The sequence below is a fragment of the Cucurbita moschata genome, unplaced genomic scaffold (assembly GCF_002738365.1).
Source record: "Cucurbita moschata cultivar Rifu unplaced genomic scaffold, Cmos_1.0 Cmo_Scf00030, whole genome shotgun sequence".
NCBI lineage: Eukaryota > Viridiplantae > Streptophyta > Magnoliopsida > Cucurbitales > Cucurbitaceae > Cucurbita > Cucurbita moschata.
Window position 1 is genome coordinate 2,332,719 of NW_019268546.1, and position 17,991 is coordinate 2,350,709.

Genomic DNA, 17,991 nt, shown 5'->3' on the forward strand with positions numbered 1-17,991 from the left:
TAATGTAGTAGGAACCACGAACCTTCACAATGATATGATATTGTCCACTTTTGAGGTTAGCAACTTCTTTGTTCGACATTTAAGGATTGTATTGACACGACTAAGTTAAGGGCATGACTCTAATACCATGTTAGGAATCACATACCTCTATAACCGTATGATATTGTCTACTTTAAGTATAAGCTCTCATGGCTTTACTCGGTGACATGGTTTTACTCAATGATAAAGAGGTGTGCATATGGTGATTTCATTATAAGATTGATATTAAACGTTTGGTTCTATTGTGTAGTGGTTAGCACTTGGACCTTTTAGGGTGTTGCTCAATTAAAAGTCACTCGACTCCTGGACCTTCACTACTCAATCAAAAGCCCCTCAAACTTTGAATGCATATGATGATTTCATTATTATAAGATTGATATTAAATGTTTGGTTCTATGGTATAGTAGTAGCATTTCGGACTTTGAATTCAGTGACCTGGGTTCAACTTTGGGTACGACCTTCACCTTTTAGATTTACTAAATCAAAAGTCACTTTGAATTGAGTGACATTGTTTAAACATGATAAAGGGGTGTGCATATGAAATCACATACGATGATTTCATTATAAAATTGATATCAAATGTTTGGTTCTATGGTGTAGTGGTTAGCACTTTGGACTTTGAATCTAAGATTGATATTAAACGTTTGGTTCTATGATGTAGTGGTTTAGCACTTTGGATTTTGAATCTAGCGAATTGGGTTTGACTCTCGAACCTTCATTACTCAATCAATCTAGCGTCTTAGTACGAGTCATCGAAAAAGAAGGTACATTTTGTTGGTATAAGTAGTAATTTCAATATTTTTTTAAACGTATTTCAAGCAGGTACATTTTGTTGGTATAAGTAGTAACTTCAATATTTTTTTAAACGTATTTCAAGCATTTTATTTTCAAAATTATTCTAAATCAGTTCATTCATATATCTCTTTATCGAGTAGTGTGTCACATTATATATATAAGTTAAAATGAGTTAACTATCAAATATAATGGAAGCTAAGCTATGATTTAAAACTTTACTAAAAATATAGAAAATAAAATTAAATATTAAAAAATTTAAACTAAAATAGAAAAAAAGGAAACTTTGAAATGACTTAGTTTGACCAAATTAATTTCAAAAGTCGGCCGCTTCCCCATGTGGCCAGAGTAGTTTGGAAGTCCGAACATGGCAAGCTCCGATGAAGATGAAGATTTATTGAACATGGATGCCAATAGCGTAGCGCTCTTCTGCAATCGAGTAGCCTCAATTGGAATTCATCTGACACAGTCCCAAAAATTTCGCCATAAATTATTCAGCATAGGGTTTGTCTTTTTCCTTGAAATCCCTAGAAGTGGAGGACTTCCCCTCTTTAATTATTCAATCTGGCAACTATTATACTATATGATTGATCGTCATTTCTACGTTTGTTCGATATATTATTAGGAGATTGCGACTTGGAAATTGCCTTTTGACATTGTTACGACAATCACTTTAATGGTTTTTTCAAACAGCCCCGAACTCATTGATAAACAAAAGCGCTATAGTTTCCTTTCGATGTTTTGATTCAAAGAATTTTAAATTTGTATTGTTTATACTTAGTCAACTTGCATGCGTAATATGTTCTTCAATCTCCCATATTGTGAAGGGAATTCCTCTTGTGACGACTTTCTATAATTGTCACAGGCTTACTGCATTTTCCTCAAGGTGCAGATATGGCTGCTTTCTCAATTCTCGTGAATCAATGCAGCCAATGATAGCCCCTGGAGGAAGAGGATGATGATAATGGGAACATCAGGGCATTCCCTGTTTGGTTTCCTGCTCAGTTGCTTGGCATTGGCTTTTCTACTTCTTATTCGAGCTCAGGATCAGTCAGGTGAAACATTTGTTTTTCATTGGCGATTAACCTATTCAACTTCTTTCAAGCATATATAGAAACTTGAAGTTTAATTTTGTTGTTATTTGTTTTTCAGGCTTCATTAGTTTAGACTGTGGATTACCAGAGGGTACAAGTTACACCGAAAAGACGACCAAAATTAACTATGTTTCTGATGCATCCTTCATAAACACTGGGGTTAGTCGAAGTGTTGATTCAGCTTATGTAGATTTAGATATCTATGAAATGCAATTGAGGAAGCTGAGAAGCTTCCCTGATGGAATCAGAAACTGTTACAATATAAGCATTAAAAGGGCCACCGAATACTTGATTCGAGCAAGTTTCTTGTATGGCAATTATGATGGTCTGGATTCGCCACCGATGTTTGATCTCTATATTGGGAATAGCTTATGGGAGACATTCAACGGAACTGGAGATGACATGGGTGTTTTCATAGAACTTATACATGTAACCTCCTCAAATGAAATTCACATCTGTCTGATCAATACTGGAAATGGAGTGCCATTTATTTCTACATTGGAATTTAGACCTTCGTTCAACATCACTTATTATACATCAACGGCATCCTTATCACTTTTTGCTCGATTGGACTACGGCTCAGCAGATGGTCAATATTACAGGTATTTAAGCATTGGTTTTGCAAATATATGTATTACTGTTAATGAGAAGAGGGATACTTTAACAAGTTAGAGATGCTAACATAATATTTTGTTTTTGTGGTTACTCTTTCTGAAGATTCCCTTTGGATGTTTATGACCGCATTTGGTTATCATATCACTCTAACGATTCGACACGAGTAAGCACCAATATTACTCTCAATAGTGAGGACTACGGTTTCCAACTTCCATCCATTGTCATGAGTACTGCCTCCACTTCAAAAGATGCAAGCACGACTTTGGAGATTTCGTGGGATACAATAGATTCATCTCAATACTTTGTGATTATGCACTTTGCTGAACTTGAGATTCCTCAAGTCAATCAAACCAGAGAGTTTACTATCTGGCACAATGGAAACTTATATTCTAGAGCTATAATTCCAGAATATTTGTCCACGATGAGCTTTTTGTCTCCAAAGCCATTGAAGGCAGCAAGTAGTCATTTCCTTACTTTCGTTCCAACTGAGAATTCAACGCTTCCTCCTATCATCAATGCTTTTGAATTATATGGAATGAAAGAAATATCAGAGTTAGAGACAGACCAAGGAGATGGTATCTTTCTTTAGACGCACTTTGTGAGTTCACTTATTGAAAGTCAATGAATACTAATTTGATTTCTACTTTGGATAATTAGTGGATGCAGTTACCAATATTAGGTCAAATTATGGAATAAAGAAGGATTGGCAAGGCGATCCATGTGTGCCAATGGAATACACTTGGAGTGGATTAAATTGTAGTAACAAAACTGCTCCAAGAATCATATCCTTGTAAGTGCAGGTCTTCTGTTGAAATTGTTTATTTATATGAAGGATGAATCTTATGAATTCACGAGGAAGTGTTAATTTTTTGAACAGGGACCTATCTGGAAGTGGACTGGTAGGTGAGATATCTTCTTACATATCAAATCTAACCATGTTGCAAATTTTGTAAGTATTTCTCTATTATATTTTTTAACAGGAAAATATTATTGATATTACTAGGTAGGATATTAAGGAGGCACAATTGTCACTAGATAAGGATTTTGTTAGAAAAGTGGTTGTCAATACAGTCGGCTAGACGGGTCTGAAATTTGCAGAATTTGGAGAATGGTTCTTATGGGAGTAGCCTTGCTGGCAAGGTTGTTTCCAGATTTGTTACAACATCATAGTTTAGCATAAATGTTCTGAAATTTTACAAAATAACTCAATTAAATGTGCAATTAGGCTCGATTTATGTAAATTGATTTTCTTTTCATGTTGAACCGCATTTGCTTACTAATTAGAATAAATGGAGCAATTAATGAAAAAATGGTTTGTATTAGTGCAAAATTAACTACAATAACTCTACTTTTTGGAGAGTTATTAAGCCCCTTGATGTGTTTTAATATTGTAATTTTCCTTTCCTATTTTCTTTTCTATCCCTTTATATTGCAGTTTTGTGTCCTAACTTATGCTTACTCAATATCCTGTTCTGTATTAGGGATTTGTCCAATAATGGGTTGACTGGAGAGATACCGGAATTCTTAGTAAATTTGCCTAATCTAAGAATCCTGTAAGTCTCTTTTTTGTAATTTTGACACCCAGAACTTTAAATTTTAGTTGAAAATTGAAGTTTGTTTATCTTTTTACTTTGTGTGTGTTCGCAGTTCTTTAACCAGAAACAAGTTCACAGGCTTAATTCCCAAGGTTCTCTTGCAAAGAGCTGAAGCTGGATTGCTTATATTAAGGTAAGCTAACTATTTACTCTAAGTTATATTTCATTTTCTCTATTTACTTTACTGCCATGTAGCCGCCTACTAATTCTATTGTTTTCATATTGAATAACGAACACTAACTGAAAAGTCAAATGAAAATTCATTTGCTTTAACCTGAAATTTTCTTCTGCTTGTAAAAGTGTGGGTGAAAATCCAGATCTTTGTACATCACTTAAATGTGATAACAAGAAGAAGAAGAAGAATAAGAGGAACAAGTACTTGGTTCCTGTAATTCTCGCCAGCATAATAGCTGTGTTCCTACCTATCCTTATAATTACTCTAGTAATCTACAAAAGGAGAAAACAAAGAGGTAGATATCTCATGTCTTCTGTTTTTGTACACTGCTAATTCCAGCATATTTATAGTAACGACAATGAAACTGATGTGAATAGCGAAAATCGAAAAGAATTCCTAGATGACTAATGACTTCAAAAGTGTTGAATGAACCAAAATGTTTCTGTTTTACTCGTTGCAGAGAATCTCAAAAGATCAATCCAAGAAAGGTTACTTAAGTCGAAGAACCAACAAGTTCATTACTCTGAGATATTGGTTATCACAGATAACTTTAAGACAACTCTTGGGGAAGGAGGATTTGGAAAAGTATACTTGGGTGTACTTAGTGATAAAACCCAAGTTGCTGTCAAGTTGCTGTCTTCAATATCACAGCAAGGCTACAATGAATTCAGAGCCGAGGTTTAGTTTTTCTTGGGTGCAAATTTACTTGAACTGAATTAATTACTTCCGAATAAACTATATTTGCAAATGCAGGCTCAAATACTAACAGTTGTTCATCATAGAAATCTGGTTTCTCTTGTTGGTTACTGTGATGAAGCTGAGAATAAGGCACTCATTTATGAATTCATGGGCAACGGAAATTTAGGCAATCTCCTATCTGGTAAATTATGATTTTGGCTTAAAAGAAAGATTATCCTAGACTCTTTGAGATGACTTTTTCTCTTTGTTGATGCAGATTCAAGCGCAAAGGTGTTGAGTTGGATGGAAAGACTCCAAATTGCAGTTGATGCAGCACAAGGTATAAAAAAATAACAAACAATAAAACTTATTATTTCGTGATCTTATTTGCCTTCCCTGTTTGGATTGTGAGAACTGACATCAAATAAACAAACTGCAGGATTAGAATATTTACACAATGGTTGCGTGCCGCCTATCATTCACAGAGATATTAAGTCTTCTAATATCCTATTGAATGAAAAAATGCAAGCTAAAATATCTGATTTTGGACTGTCCAGAGTATTTGCAAATGAAAATGATACTCATTTCTCCACATGTCCTGCTGGCACCTTCGGTTACGTCGACCCTACGTAAGTAACAATGATTGATCTGCTTTGTGTTTATATTCATGTAGTTACTTTTAAAAAAAATCGATAAGCTTCTAGTTTTTGGATTTGATTCGTCATAATATGGCAAAATAAAGTGTGTTAGCTGGTCAAAATAAAATGAAATATGAAACTTTATCCTCTTTCTGTAATAACGGATTCAATCCCTTGTAGACACATAACAATGTATTTTTCCTATTGTTAAATCAATCAGACTTTTTCAAACACACAAATTTCAAAGGTCAAGAACTTAAATGTGAGATCCCATATCGGTTGGGGAGAAGAACGAACAATCTTTAGAAGGGTGTGAAAATCTCTCCCTAGCAGACGCATTTTAAAAATCTTGATGGGAAGCTCGAAAGGAAAAGCCCAAAGAGGATAACATCGGCTAGCGGTGACTTTGAGCTGTTACAAATAGAGTCAGACACCGAAGGGGATAACATCTGCTAGCCGAAGGGGATGGATTGGGGGGTCCCACGTCCATTGGAGAAGGGAACGAGCGTCAGAGAGAACGTTAGGCCTTGAAAGGGGGTGGACTGGGAGTTTCCACACTGGTCGGGGAGGGGACAAAGCATTCTTTTTTAGGGTGTGGAAACCTCTCCTCAGCAGACGTACTTTAAAAACCTTGAGAGGAAGCTCAAAAGAAAAGTCCAAAGAGGACAATATCTGCTGAGGGTGGGTTCAGCTGTTAAATTTATAATTTGGCCTACTTTTCTTACTATTTAACCAGAACTCAATGTCTGAAGTGTCCATTTCTCGTAATATAGCAAAAGAAGCATCTTGTGTACATAAACAAAAGAACTAACACAAAAATCTGTTGCAGGGTTCATTTATCTAGAAACTTCATCAAGAAAAGTGATGTTTACAGCTTTGGAATTATATTGCTTGAGCTGATCACTGGACATCCTGCCATAATCAAGAGCTCTGAAGTGAACACTCACATAGTTGATTGGGTTAAGCCTCTGATTGCAGAAGGGAACATCGAAAACATTGTCGATCCGAGGTTAGAAGGCTCCATTGAAAGTTGTTCTGCAAAGAAATTTGTGGAGCTTGCTCTATCGTGCACATTGCCAACTTCAGCTGGAAGGCCTGACATGAGTAATGTGGTGTTACAACTTATTGAGTGCTTGGAGATTGTTCAAGACAGAACTCCACAAATTCCACCTAACAATTCAATGTGCTCTGTTTCAATTGTTGGTCGCAGTTAGAGATTAATGTCTTTTCTTGGTTGTTGTTGATGAGGATTTGAACAAAACTACGCAACCATCAATCCGGTAGTTATGATATTGTCTTAAGACAGGTTTCTCTAAAATGTATGCATATTTATGGCTGGTTGACTATAATACGATTCTCTTTTCCCCTTTTCTGAAACAGATTCAAGCACAAAAGTCTCGAGTTGGATGGAAAGACTCCAAATTGCAGTTAATGCAGCACAAGGTGTATATAAATAAGGCCTAATTTTAATTTATACCCATAAACTTTTAGAGGTTGTATCAAATAAGATCTTGAGTGTATAAATTTATACCATTGGCTAGATTTTGTTTAAAAAAACGTTAATGCACATCAAACTTATAATTGTATCCATTAAACTCTTGAACTTTAAAAAGCGAATTAATTTAACCGTTCGTTTTAAATGCATGCACAAATTTTGAAAGTTTAGGAATTTAGTGATAGTAATTATAAGTTTGTAGATCCAATAATTTTTTACGGTTATAAAGTAGGCCGAATCAATAGCCTTACCAGGATACCATATGCTATAGACTCTTTAGGTTATTACTCGAATACGATCCTCTGGTATGTTAACTACATGTTGGATAAGGCCCAACCTTATCCATATGCTATAGACCCGTTAGGTTATTACTCGAATACGATTCTCTTGTATGTCAACTATGTTCTAGATTACATCAATAACTTTGAATTTTCATAAAATGGATAATAATTAAGTTACAAATAAAATCATAAAAATTATTATTAAAAACTAAATAATTAATTACGAGACTTTAGGGCATAAATCCAAACTAAATAATTAATTACGAGACTTTGGGCATAAATCCAACCATCTTAAATAATTAATTACAGATTTGGGTATAAATCCCGCACAGTGGATGGTGCCTTACATCACAAGATCGTGACCATCTTAAATAATTAATTACAAACTTTAGGACATAAATCCAACTATCTCCCCCTTGCATTGAAGTTGGTGAGACTAAGTGTAAATCCAACAATAGATTTGTGTGGAGAGATATTTTTTCTTTTCAAACTTTTAACAAAAGGTGTAAATTTATATACTTTGTGTAAGTTTAAGGTACCTTAAATGGATATAATTGTTATTATCTTAAAGTTTGAATTGATATGATTAGAAATTAAAGCTAGATTCATGATACACTTCTAATAAACTTATAATTTCTATATATATGAATTCATAAATGCATAAAATGCTTTTGTTTAGGAACATCAATAATATGAATTATTGATAATCTTCTTCTTTGGTCGTTCTTGAGTTTAAGTTTTCTTCTTTTCAAAATTGTGAAATTTAGAGTGACTATTATTGTGGGATCATTGACGTTTCCAACATATATATCTTATTTATGAAAAACTCAAAGACAAGGTATCAAATTTGGGACTTTCAAGAGTATTTGCAAATGAAAGTTATACTCATTGATCCACATGTTTGTGCAGATCATTTTTTTCGTAGCAAGCCTCAAAGGAGACATAAAAAACGTTGTCGATCCGAGGTTGAACTCTTGGTTCGACCTTCACCTTTCATAGTTACTCAATGATAAAGGTGTGCCTTTAAGGTGATTTCATTATAAGATTGATGTTAAACATATGGTTCTATGGTATAATGACCAGTACTCTATACTTTGAATCTAGCGATCTGAGTTTGACTCCCAATAGGACCTTCACCTTTTAGGGTTACTCAATCAAAAGTCACTTTAAAATCTAGGTTTTACTCTAACCTTCACCTTTTGGAGTTACTCAACGATAAAGGTGTGCCCTTAAGATGATTTCATTATAAGGTTTTATGGTGTATAGCGACTTGGGTTCGACTCTCGGTAGGACCTTCACCTTTTAGACTTAATCAAAAGTCATTTTCAATTTAGGTTTTACTCTGACCTTCACCTTTTAGAGTTACTCAATGATAAAGGTGTGCCCTTAAGGTGATTTCATAATAAGATTAATATTAAATGTTTGGTTATATGGTGCAGTGGTTAGCACTTTGGACTTTGAATCCAAACTCCCGGTAGGACCTTCATCATTAGACTTAATCAAAAGTCACTTTAAATCTAGGTTTTACTCTGACCTTCACCTTTTACAGGGACTCAATGATAGAGCAGGTTTTACTCTGACCTTCACCTTTTACAGGGACTCAATGATAGAGCAGGTTTTACTCTAACCTTCACCTTTTACAGGGACTCAATGATAGAGCAGGTTTTACCCTGACCTTCACCTTTTACAGGGACTCAATGATAGAGCAGGTTTTACTCTGACCTTCACCTTTTACAGGGACTCAATGATAAAGGTGTGCTCTTTATGGTGTAGTGGTTAGTACTTTGGACTTTGAATCTAGCAACTTGGGGTTTGACTCGGACCTTTACCTTTTAGGATACTCAATCAAAAGTCACTTTCGACTTTGAATCCATGGACCTTTAGATTCTTCTTCAAAAATGTCTTCTCATGGTTGACACAGCCCTATGATTGGGATCAGTGGTATAGTGGCTTGTATTAGTCAATGATTTTTGCTCTACCAATGTCCTGCTTTGTTTAGTGTTTTACTCGAGGATTACGTTGGAAAAGGCGGGCAAGCTTCAAGCTCCTAGTCTCTTCTTTTATTGAGAACTTGGTTCATCTTCTTCTGGCACTTCTGGGTGCCGTTAATCGAAGCTCAACTCTTTTATCTAGAGTCCTCGAAGAAAGGGTGCAAAGTACACCCTTTGTTCGATCAACTCTGATACTTATATTAGTAATCACGACTTTCCACAATTTTTCCACAATTATATGATATTGTCCACTTTGAGTATAAGCTCTCATGGCTTTGATATGGGCTCCCTCAAAAGGCCTCATAGCAATGGAGATGTATTCCTTACTTATAAACTCATGATCATTCTCTAAATTAGCCAATGGGACTCCCTCTCAACAATTCTCAACAACACACGCTGTATGCGCGTACATGTTCAATCGTCTGTGACATAATCTGACGCAATATCTACCACTCAAAAGTGTGAATAAATATGAAATAGAATTGAGATCGAAGGTGCAATCTTCATTGATATTCACAATCTTTAAATAAGATACAAGATATAAGTAATATCTACAAAGAAAATATAAACTAACTAATAATAAAATAAAATATACTACTATTCAAATTCAACTGATTACGAATATCTAAGATATATTTCCTAACTAATATATTTTTCAAGATTACGAATATCATATATTCCATAACTAATTCAAACTAAAATAAGTTGCACTAAATTCTGACATAATCGACTTGCCTCAGACATTGCCTCTACTCGAGGCCAAGGTCTCTCAATGCAACATCACATCCAACATCATCTTGGTTTCCAATAAACATGCCCCATATGTCTTAACGTCATCCCAAGTTGGGGTGTCGTCGACCCTCGCAGTTCACTCGGTTATGCCATTGAGAACGGGCCTACGTGTCGTTCGTAATCTCGGGACATCCCGAACATCCATCCATCCAGGTTCAATCAAGGTATTGACCCTCTCGTGCCCAGGCTATGTCATAGCGGGTGCATGATCCAACCTCCCACACTCAAGTCAGGGTGTAATATCGGCACACCCGTGCCACCCGGTACTATCCTTGAAAGACCCATTTCAAAGGAAGTTGCCCGAGACACACGTCTCGAAACGTTCGCCCTCATTGTGCCACCAGGTAGCTCACTTAGGTCACAGGGTCTAAGGGTGGTGGAGAGCTGACACCATGCTTCCCCCTATTGTACATTTTGAGGCATTTTGAATACTCCTCGGGTAGACGTCATTTTGGCAAACGGTCATATGGTGTTGTGGAGCATCTGTTCAATGTCTGATTGACACCAAACTTGGTCAGCATTCATATTTCATATGGATGGACTTGACTCCCAAACCACATGCTCAAATTTCCTTCGAATCCTGACTTTCGAGGTTAAGGCCCAAGGGCCTACTCGACCCTTCAACAAGCGTATCTTTGACACTCATGCCTACTTGTTGTCCCTATCATGCTTATGCCTCGTTTCCTCTTCAATGCCCACGTTATATGGTGTGCTGGATGATGCACCATCCTCCTCGGTCGCATCATGACGTTCTTCTATATTGGCCCTCGCGTGGCCGACAGAGCGCCTCTAGCTCGCCGTGAGGTCACAACTTACTCTTGGTTGTGACATTCTCCCCCAGTTCAAATTATTCATCGTCCTCGATGACTAGTGACCCCTTACATTTCAGCATCGGAGTTGCAACATCTAGATAATACCATTTATCGAATTCCAACCAGGGCACTAGTTATGATTCAGCGATACGACATTGGCAAGCAGAAATATCCGATTTTGGACTGTCCAAGGTATTTGTAAATGAAAGTGATACTCATTTGTCCACATGTCCTGCTGCCATTTTTGGATACGTCAACCCACATATGTATTCACGTTAGAATGATCAGTTTCTCTGTTTCCTGTTTTGAAATGTCTCTATATACTAAGAGAGACATTTTGTGGACACAAACTAAAGTATAAATCTATTGCAGGATTCATTTATCTGGAAACTTCACCAAGAAAGTGATGTGTCTTGTATGAGTTGGTGAGTGGCCAACCTGCCAAAATCAAGTACTGGGCTAAGCCTTTCATTGCAGGAGGAAATATCCAGAAAGTTGTTGATCCGAGGTTACAAAGTTGTTCCGTTGGAAAATTTCTGTCAACTTCAGCAGAAAGGCCCGACATGAATGAGGTAGTCTCACAACTCATTCATACATAGGGAATTGAGAATCTAATATGTAAATTACCATCAATTAGTTGATAAGTTTATGGTATACATTATTGTCTTCTTTAGACTTTCCCTTTCGGATTTTCCCTTAAGGTTTTTAAAACACGTCTGCTAAGGAGAGGTTTCCACACCCTTATAAATAATGCTTTGTTCTCCTTTCCAACTGACGTGGGATCTCACAATCCACCCCCTTCGGGACCTAGCGTCCTTGCTAGCACTCGTTCGTCTCTCCAATCGATGTACGATCTCACGATCCACCTCTTTCAGGACTTAGCATCCTCGCTGGCACACTGTCCGGTGTCCACGGGCTCAGCGTCCTCATTAGCACACCGTCCGGTGTCCACCCCCTTCGGGGCTCAGCATCCTTCTAGCACACCGTCTGGTGTCCACCTCCCTTCGAGGCTCAATGTCCTCACTAGCAGATCGTCCGGTGTCCACCCCCCTTTGGGACTTAGGATCCTTGCTGGCACACCGCTCCATGTCTGGCTCAATACCATTTGTAACTGCCAAAGCCTACCACTAGCAGATATTATCCTGTCAAAGCCCTTCGGGACTCAGGATCCTTGCTGGCACACCACTCCATGTCTAGCTCAATACCATTTGTAACTGCCAAAGTCCACCGCTAACAGATATTATCCTCTTTAGGCTTTCTCTTTCGGGCTTTCTCTCAAAGTTTTTAGAACATGTTTGTTAGGGAGAGATTTTCACACCCTTATAAAGAATGTTACGTTCCCCTCTCCAACACACGTGGGATCTCACAATCCACCCCCTTTGGAGCCCAACATTCTCACTGGCACTCGTTCCCCTCTCCAATCGATGTGAGATCTCACGCTCAATAAACTATACCAAATAATGATGACAACTCAATGAGAGTTGGATTTATGAAAAAAATAGGACAAGCGAATGATAATGATAAGAAGAAAAAAAAAACATTTGAAAAGTTAACACCAAATACTATGAAGTTGAACTAAGAATTAGGGTCATACATTGATAACTGCCAATAATTAAATCATTAAGGACATGAAACTCTTCTGCTATTATATTTGTTAAATATAAAGTCAAAGGCATCCCATGTGCCCATTCTTTAAAGGGAATTCCTCTTGTGTTGACTTTCTGTAATCATCACAGGCTTACAAACATGTTTCAAGCTGCAAAAATGGCTGCTGTCTAAATTCTCAGCGATGTATGCAGCCAAAGACAAAGCCAAGAGAAAGAGGATTATGGTAATGGGAGCATCAGCGCATACCCTTTTTGGTTTTTTGCAAATTGCTTTAGCATTGGCTCTTCTACTTCCTGTTCAAGCTGCAGATCAGTCAGGTAAAAAAAAAAAAAAAAAAAAAATTATCCAACTTCATCCAATCTATATATAGAGAGAGTCATGAAGCTTAAGTTGTATGTTATTTGTTTCCTAGGCTTCATTAGTTTAGCTTGTGGAACACCAGAAGGTACGAGATTTACCGACTCGAGTAACGTTAGCTATGTTTCTGATGCACCCTATATAAAGAGCGGTGTAAGTGGAAGCATAAGTGCAACAATTGGACGTGCAGGTCCCTATCCAAGGCACATGAAGATGCTCAGAAGCTTCCCTCAAGGAATTAGGAACTGTTACAATGTAAGCATTGTTAAGGGTATCAAGTATTTGATTCGAGCGAGTTTCTTGTACGAGAATTACGACGGCCTGAACGTTCCACCGGTGTTCGATCTCTACATTGGGAATAGCTTTTGGGAGACTGTAGACTTCACTGACATACACATGGAACATTTCATAGATCTCATACATATTACCTCCTCAAAGGATGTGCACATTTGTTTGATCAATACAGGGAATGGAGTGCCAATTATTTCATCTTTAGAATTTAGACCTTTACTCAACATCACTTATCAAACCGTGTCGGGATCCTTATCGCTCGATTCTCGATTAGACTTCGGTCCAAAAGATTATCAAGAATACAGGTATTGAAGCACTACTTCTGCAAAAAAAAAAAAAAAACCAAAATTTACTACTAAAGTGACATACTGACATATTATTTTGTTTGTCTTAAGATACCCTTATGATGCTTACGATCGCATTTGGTCGTCATTTAACTACAACGGGGACGAATCAGTAACAACCAATCTTTCAGTAAGTAATATTGAGCAGAACAATTATCAAGTGCCATCCATTGTGATGAAAACTGCTTCCATTTTAAAGGATATTTCGTGGACTACGAGGAATTTGTCTCAATATTATGTATTTATGCACTTTTCCGAGGTTCTTGAGCTTCAACCCAACCAAAGTAGAGTGTTCAATATCACCCTCAATGGGAACTTTTTTTATGGACCCCTAACTCCAAGTTACTTGACCACTCTAACTGTTTCCAATGAAGATCCATTGGATGCAACAGATGAGCTTGCATTTTCTTTGATTTCGACCGAGAATGCGACGCTTCCTCCCATCATCAATGCTCTCGAGATATATTATGTGAAAGACGTGATCGAGTTAGAAGCAAATCAGGAAGATGGTATGCTTCTTTAAATGCCTTTTGTGTGTTTATTGGATGTTAATCAACACTAATGTGATTTTTGTTTGGATAATTATTAGTAAGTGCCATTACCAATATCAAGTTAAGTTATGGGATAAAGAGGGATTGGCAAGGAAATCCATGTGTGCCAATGGAATACCCTTGGAGTGGATTGCGTTGTAGCAATGCAACTGATCCAAGAATCATATCCTTGTAAGTTCAAGCCTTCTATGAGTTCATGAGATCATATGAATTCATGAGAAAATGTGAATTTTTGTGTGTTACAGGAATTTATCAGCAAGTGGATTGAGAGGTGAAATATCTTCTTACATACCAAATCTAACAAGGTTGCAAACACTGTAAGTGTCTCTCTGTTAGGAAGCATGAATGTCAGTGATGCTTTAGGCATTGGAATTCAACTTAATAACTTGTTCTCTCTTAGGGACTTGTCCCACAATGAATTGACTGGAGAACTGCCAGAGTTCTTAGCAAATATGCCAAATTTAAGAGTTCTGTAAGTTTCTTAGCTTTAATTCTGGCATCCACAGCATGAAATGCCAAGTGAAAATTGAAGTTCATCTATTTCTTTACTGTGTTTTGCAGGATTTTAACCAGAAACAAGCTCACAGGCTCAGTTCCTGAAGTTCTCTTGCAAAGGGCTGAAGCTAAATCACTTGCATTAAGGTTCCCTACACTTCATTCTAAGTTACCTTCTAATTCTAGTACTCTCGTATTAATGAAAATTCATTTTCTTAAACCTGATAGTGTCTTCTGCTTGTGTAAGTGTTGGTGAAAATCCAGATCTTTGTACATCACTTAAATGTGATAACATGAGGAAGAATAACAAGAGGAACAGTTACTTTCTTCTTCTTATAGCTCTGCCCCTATCTATCATAATGGTTACTCTAGTAATCTACAAAAGAAGGAGACAAAGAGGTAAGTCTCTCATCTCTTCTGCTTCTTCTGTTACTTCTTTGATTCAAGCGTGGACAAAGCAACTTGGGTAAAATGGATGAAATTTATCTGAATGATGAGAGATTAACCGAGGTTGATCAATAACTTAACTGTCAGATCCCACATCGGTTGGAGAGGGGAACGAAGCATTCCTTATAAGAGTGTGGAAACCTCTCCCTAGCATATATATTTTAAAAACCTTGAGGGGAAAGCCCAAAGAGAACAATATCTACTAGCAGTGGGCTTGGGCTGTTGCAAATGGTATTAGAGCCCGTCATCGAGGACGCTGGTCCCCTAGACCCTACATCTGTTGGAGAAGAGAGCAAAACATTCCTTATAAGGGTGTGGAAATCTCTCCCTAGCAGACGGATTTTAAAACCCTTGAAGGGAAAGCCCAAAGAGGGACGCTAGGCCCCCGAGGGAATGGATTGTGAGACCCCATATTGGTTGGAGAGGGGAACGAAACATTCCTTATAAGGGTGTGGAAACCTCTCCCTAGTAGACGCGTTATAAAGTTAGTTTAGTTTCACGTTAGGTTGACAATGAACTCCTTTGCTAGTTGGAGTCGACCGTCAGCATGTCACGTCCTAGGTTAGGTAGGGTGATGTGGAGCGCGTATTTCACTCGTAAACGTGTCTGGTTTTTCTTGTTGCAGAGCAGCTCAAAAGATCAATCCAGAAAAGGTTGCTTAGTTCAAAGAACCAACAAGTTCGTTACTCTGAGATATTGGCTATAACAGATAACTTGAAAACAGCTATAGGAGAAGGAGGTTTTGGAAAAGTATATTTGGGTGTACTGAGTGATAAAATTCAAGTGGCCATTAAGTTGCTATCTGCATCATCACGCCAAGGCTCAAATGAGTTCAAAGCAGAGGTTTGTGTTTTTCTGTAGATAAAATTTGGTTGTACTAAAAGTAATATCTGATATGTTGTGTTTGTTACTGTAGGCTCAAATATTAGCCATTGTTCATCATAGAAATCTGGTTTCTCTCGTTGGTTACTGTGATGAGGCTGAGAATAAGGCGCTCATTTATGAATTTATGGCTAATGGAAATCTACGCAAAAATCTATCTGGTAATTAACGTGATCTCTTTATATTCTGGTTTCTATATCACGCCCCTCCACGAAGGTATGATATTGTCCACTTTGAGCATAAGCTCTCACAGCTTTGCTTTGAGTTTCTCCAAAAGGCCTCATACCAATTGAGATAATATTCCTTACTTAGAAACTCGGGTTCCTCCTCTTAATTAGCCAATGCGGGACTCCTCTCCCAACAATCCTCCATTTGAACAAAGTACATCATAGAGCCTCTTCTGAAGCCTATGGGACCCTCGAACAACCTCCGTTAATCAAGGCTCGACTCTTTCTCTTGAGCCCTTGTAGCACTCTTTGTTCGACACTTGAGTCGCTTTTAACTCACAACTTCTTTGTTCGACACTAGAAGATTCTATTGACATGCTTAAGTTAAGGGCGTGACTCTGATAGCATATTAGGAACCACGACCCTTCACAAATGGTATGGTTTTGCTTTTGGTTACCCCAAACGGCCTCATATTCCTTATAAATCCATGATCTTTCCCGTAATTAGCCAACGTAGACTCCTTTCCCAAAAATTCAACCATATAAGATCATTTTGTTTACACCTCTTTGCAGATTCAACAACAAAGGTCTTGAGTTGGATGCAAAGACTCCAAATTGCACTTGATGCAGCTCAAGGTATATATATAGATAACACAAAAACTTATTAGTTCATACTTTCTTTCTTTCTTTTACTTACCCTTGTGGTTTGTGACATCTAGTAAACCAACTGCAGGGCTGGAATATCTGCACAATTGTTGCAAGCCGCCTATCATTCACAGAGATTTGAAGACTTCAAACATCTTATTGAATGAAAAAATGCAGGCTAAGATATCAGATTTTGGACTGTCCAGGATATTTGCAAATGAAAATGATACTCATTTGGCCACATGCCCTGCCGGCACCTTTGGATATGTCGACCCGACGTAAGTATCACAATCAATTGATATTTTCATGTTCCGTCTACCGTCCTTAACTTTTAAAAGTTTACAACGTTTCGAAACAACTAGAGTTTTTTAAAGTTCAAACAAGCATCTTATTCAAAATAGAGAGTTATTACAGGATCCATTTGTCTGGAAACTTCACCAAGAAAAGCGATGTTTATAGTTTCGGGATCGTGTTATTCGAGTTGATCACAGGGCAGCCTGTCATAATCAGTAGTTCTGAAAACAACATCCACATAGTGGATTGGGCAAAGCCTCTGATTTCAGAAGGAAGGCATGAAAGCATTGTGGATGAAAGATTAGAAGGCCGCTTAGAGAGTTGTTCAGCTAGAAAATTTATGGAGCTGGCTTTGTCTTGCACACACCCAACTTCAACACAAAGGCCTGAAATGGGCGATGTGGTGAAACAACTGATTGAGTGTCAAGAAATGGCTCAGAACAGACCACCTGCACATACGCCACTTAACAATCAACATTTTTCTTATACTTCAATTGGCTCTGATTCAATTTTAAGTCCCAGGTAGAATTCAAACAAATCATACCTTTAGTGATTTATATTCACAAATGAACGCCCAAAATATCAAGATTCAGATCAAGATTCGAATTCGACACTTGATAGTCCAAGTATTTCCATGCCATTCCTACGTCAGGGTCACGTTACTTCTCTCTTCTAAGAGTAAAAACTTTCCCCACATACCAATACGAGTCTTTTTAGCCTGTTTTATGTTTACTCACTATGAAAATTCTCAAGAGGCCGGTCAACGTAGGTTTGCTCCAAACTAAACATACATGACTTTAGAGTTATTATGCTTGAGCTATCCAAAATTTCTAGTTGATATAGGTACTAACTCAAACATGATATCAGTTCATTCATGTATCTCTTATTTACTTGGGTGTCACCTCATATATAAA

General features: G+C 37.4%; 2 protein-coding genes across 4 annotated transcripts; both read left to right on the top strand.

The window, feature by feature from the left end:
* Positions 1-1,167: 1,167 nt before the first annotated feature.
* LOC111464218 (putative leucine-rich repeat receptor-like protein kinase At2g19210) lies at positions 1,168-6,804 on the top strand (the record flags this gene model as incomplete). The annotated part of the gene is made up of 14 exons (XM_023108313.1): positions 1,168-1,335; positions 1,724-1,886; positions 1,984-2,527; positions 2,643-3,115; positions 3,198-3,330; positions 3,418-3,489; positions 4,022-4,093; positions 4,188-4,268; positions 4,436-4,605; positions 4,771-4,988; positions 5,064-5,190; positions 5,266-5,328; positions 5,428-5,617; positions 6,456-6,804. Coding segments are annotated over exons 2-14 (2,592 nt in total), but the record flags the coding sequence as incomplete, so codon positions are not given.
* Positions 6,805-12,740: 5,936 nt separating this feature from the next.
* On the top strand, positions 12,741-17,813 carry LOC111464272 (LRR receptor-like serine/threonine-protein kinase IOS1). 3 transcript variants are annotated; one of them, XM_023108397.1, is made up of 13 exons: positions 12,741-12,922; positions 13,018-13,558; positions 13,649-14,106; positions 14,187-14,319; positions 14,394-14,465; positions 14,549-14,620; positions 14,710-14,790; positions 14,891-15,042; positions 15,713-15,933; positions 16,007-16,133; positions 16,712-16,774; positions 16,872-17,061; positions 17,198-17,813. In XM_023108397.1, exons 1-13 carry the CDS (start codon positions 12,787-12,789, stop codon positions 17,601-17,603), a joined length of 2,652 nt encoding a protein of 883 aa, XP_022964165.1. In that variant the 5' UTR covers positions 12,741-12,786; the 3' UTR covers positions 17,604-17,813. The 3 variants fall into 3 exon arrangements, with proteins under 3 accessions (XP_022964165.1, XP_022964167.1, XP_022964168.1); XM_023108399.1 differs by having other exon boundaries at positions 15,716-15,933; XM_023108400.1 differs by lacking the exon at positions 17,198-17,813 and having other exon boundaries at positions 16,858-16,983.
* The last annotated feature ends 178 nt before the right edge of the window (positions 17,814-17,991 follow it).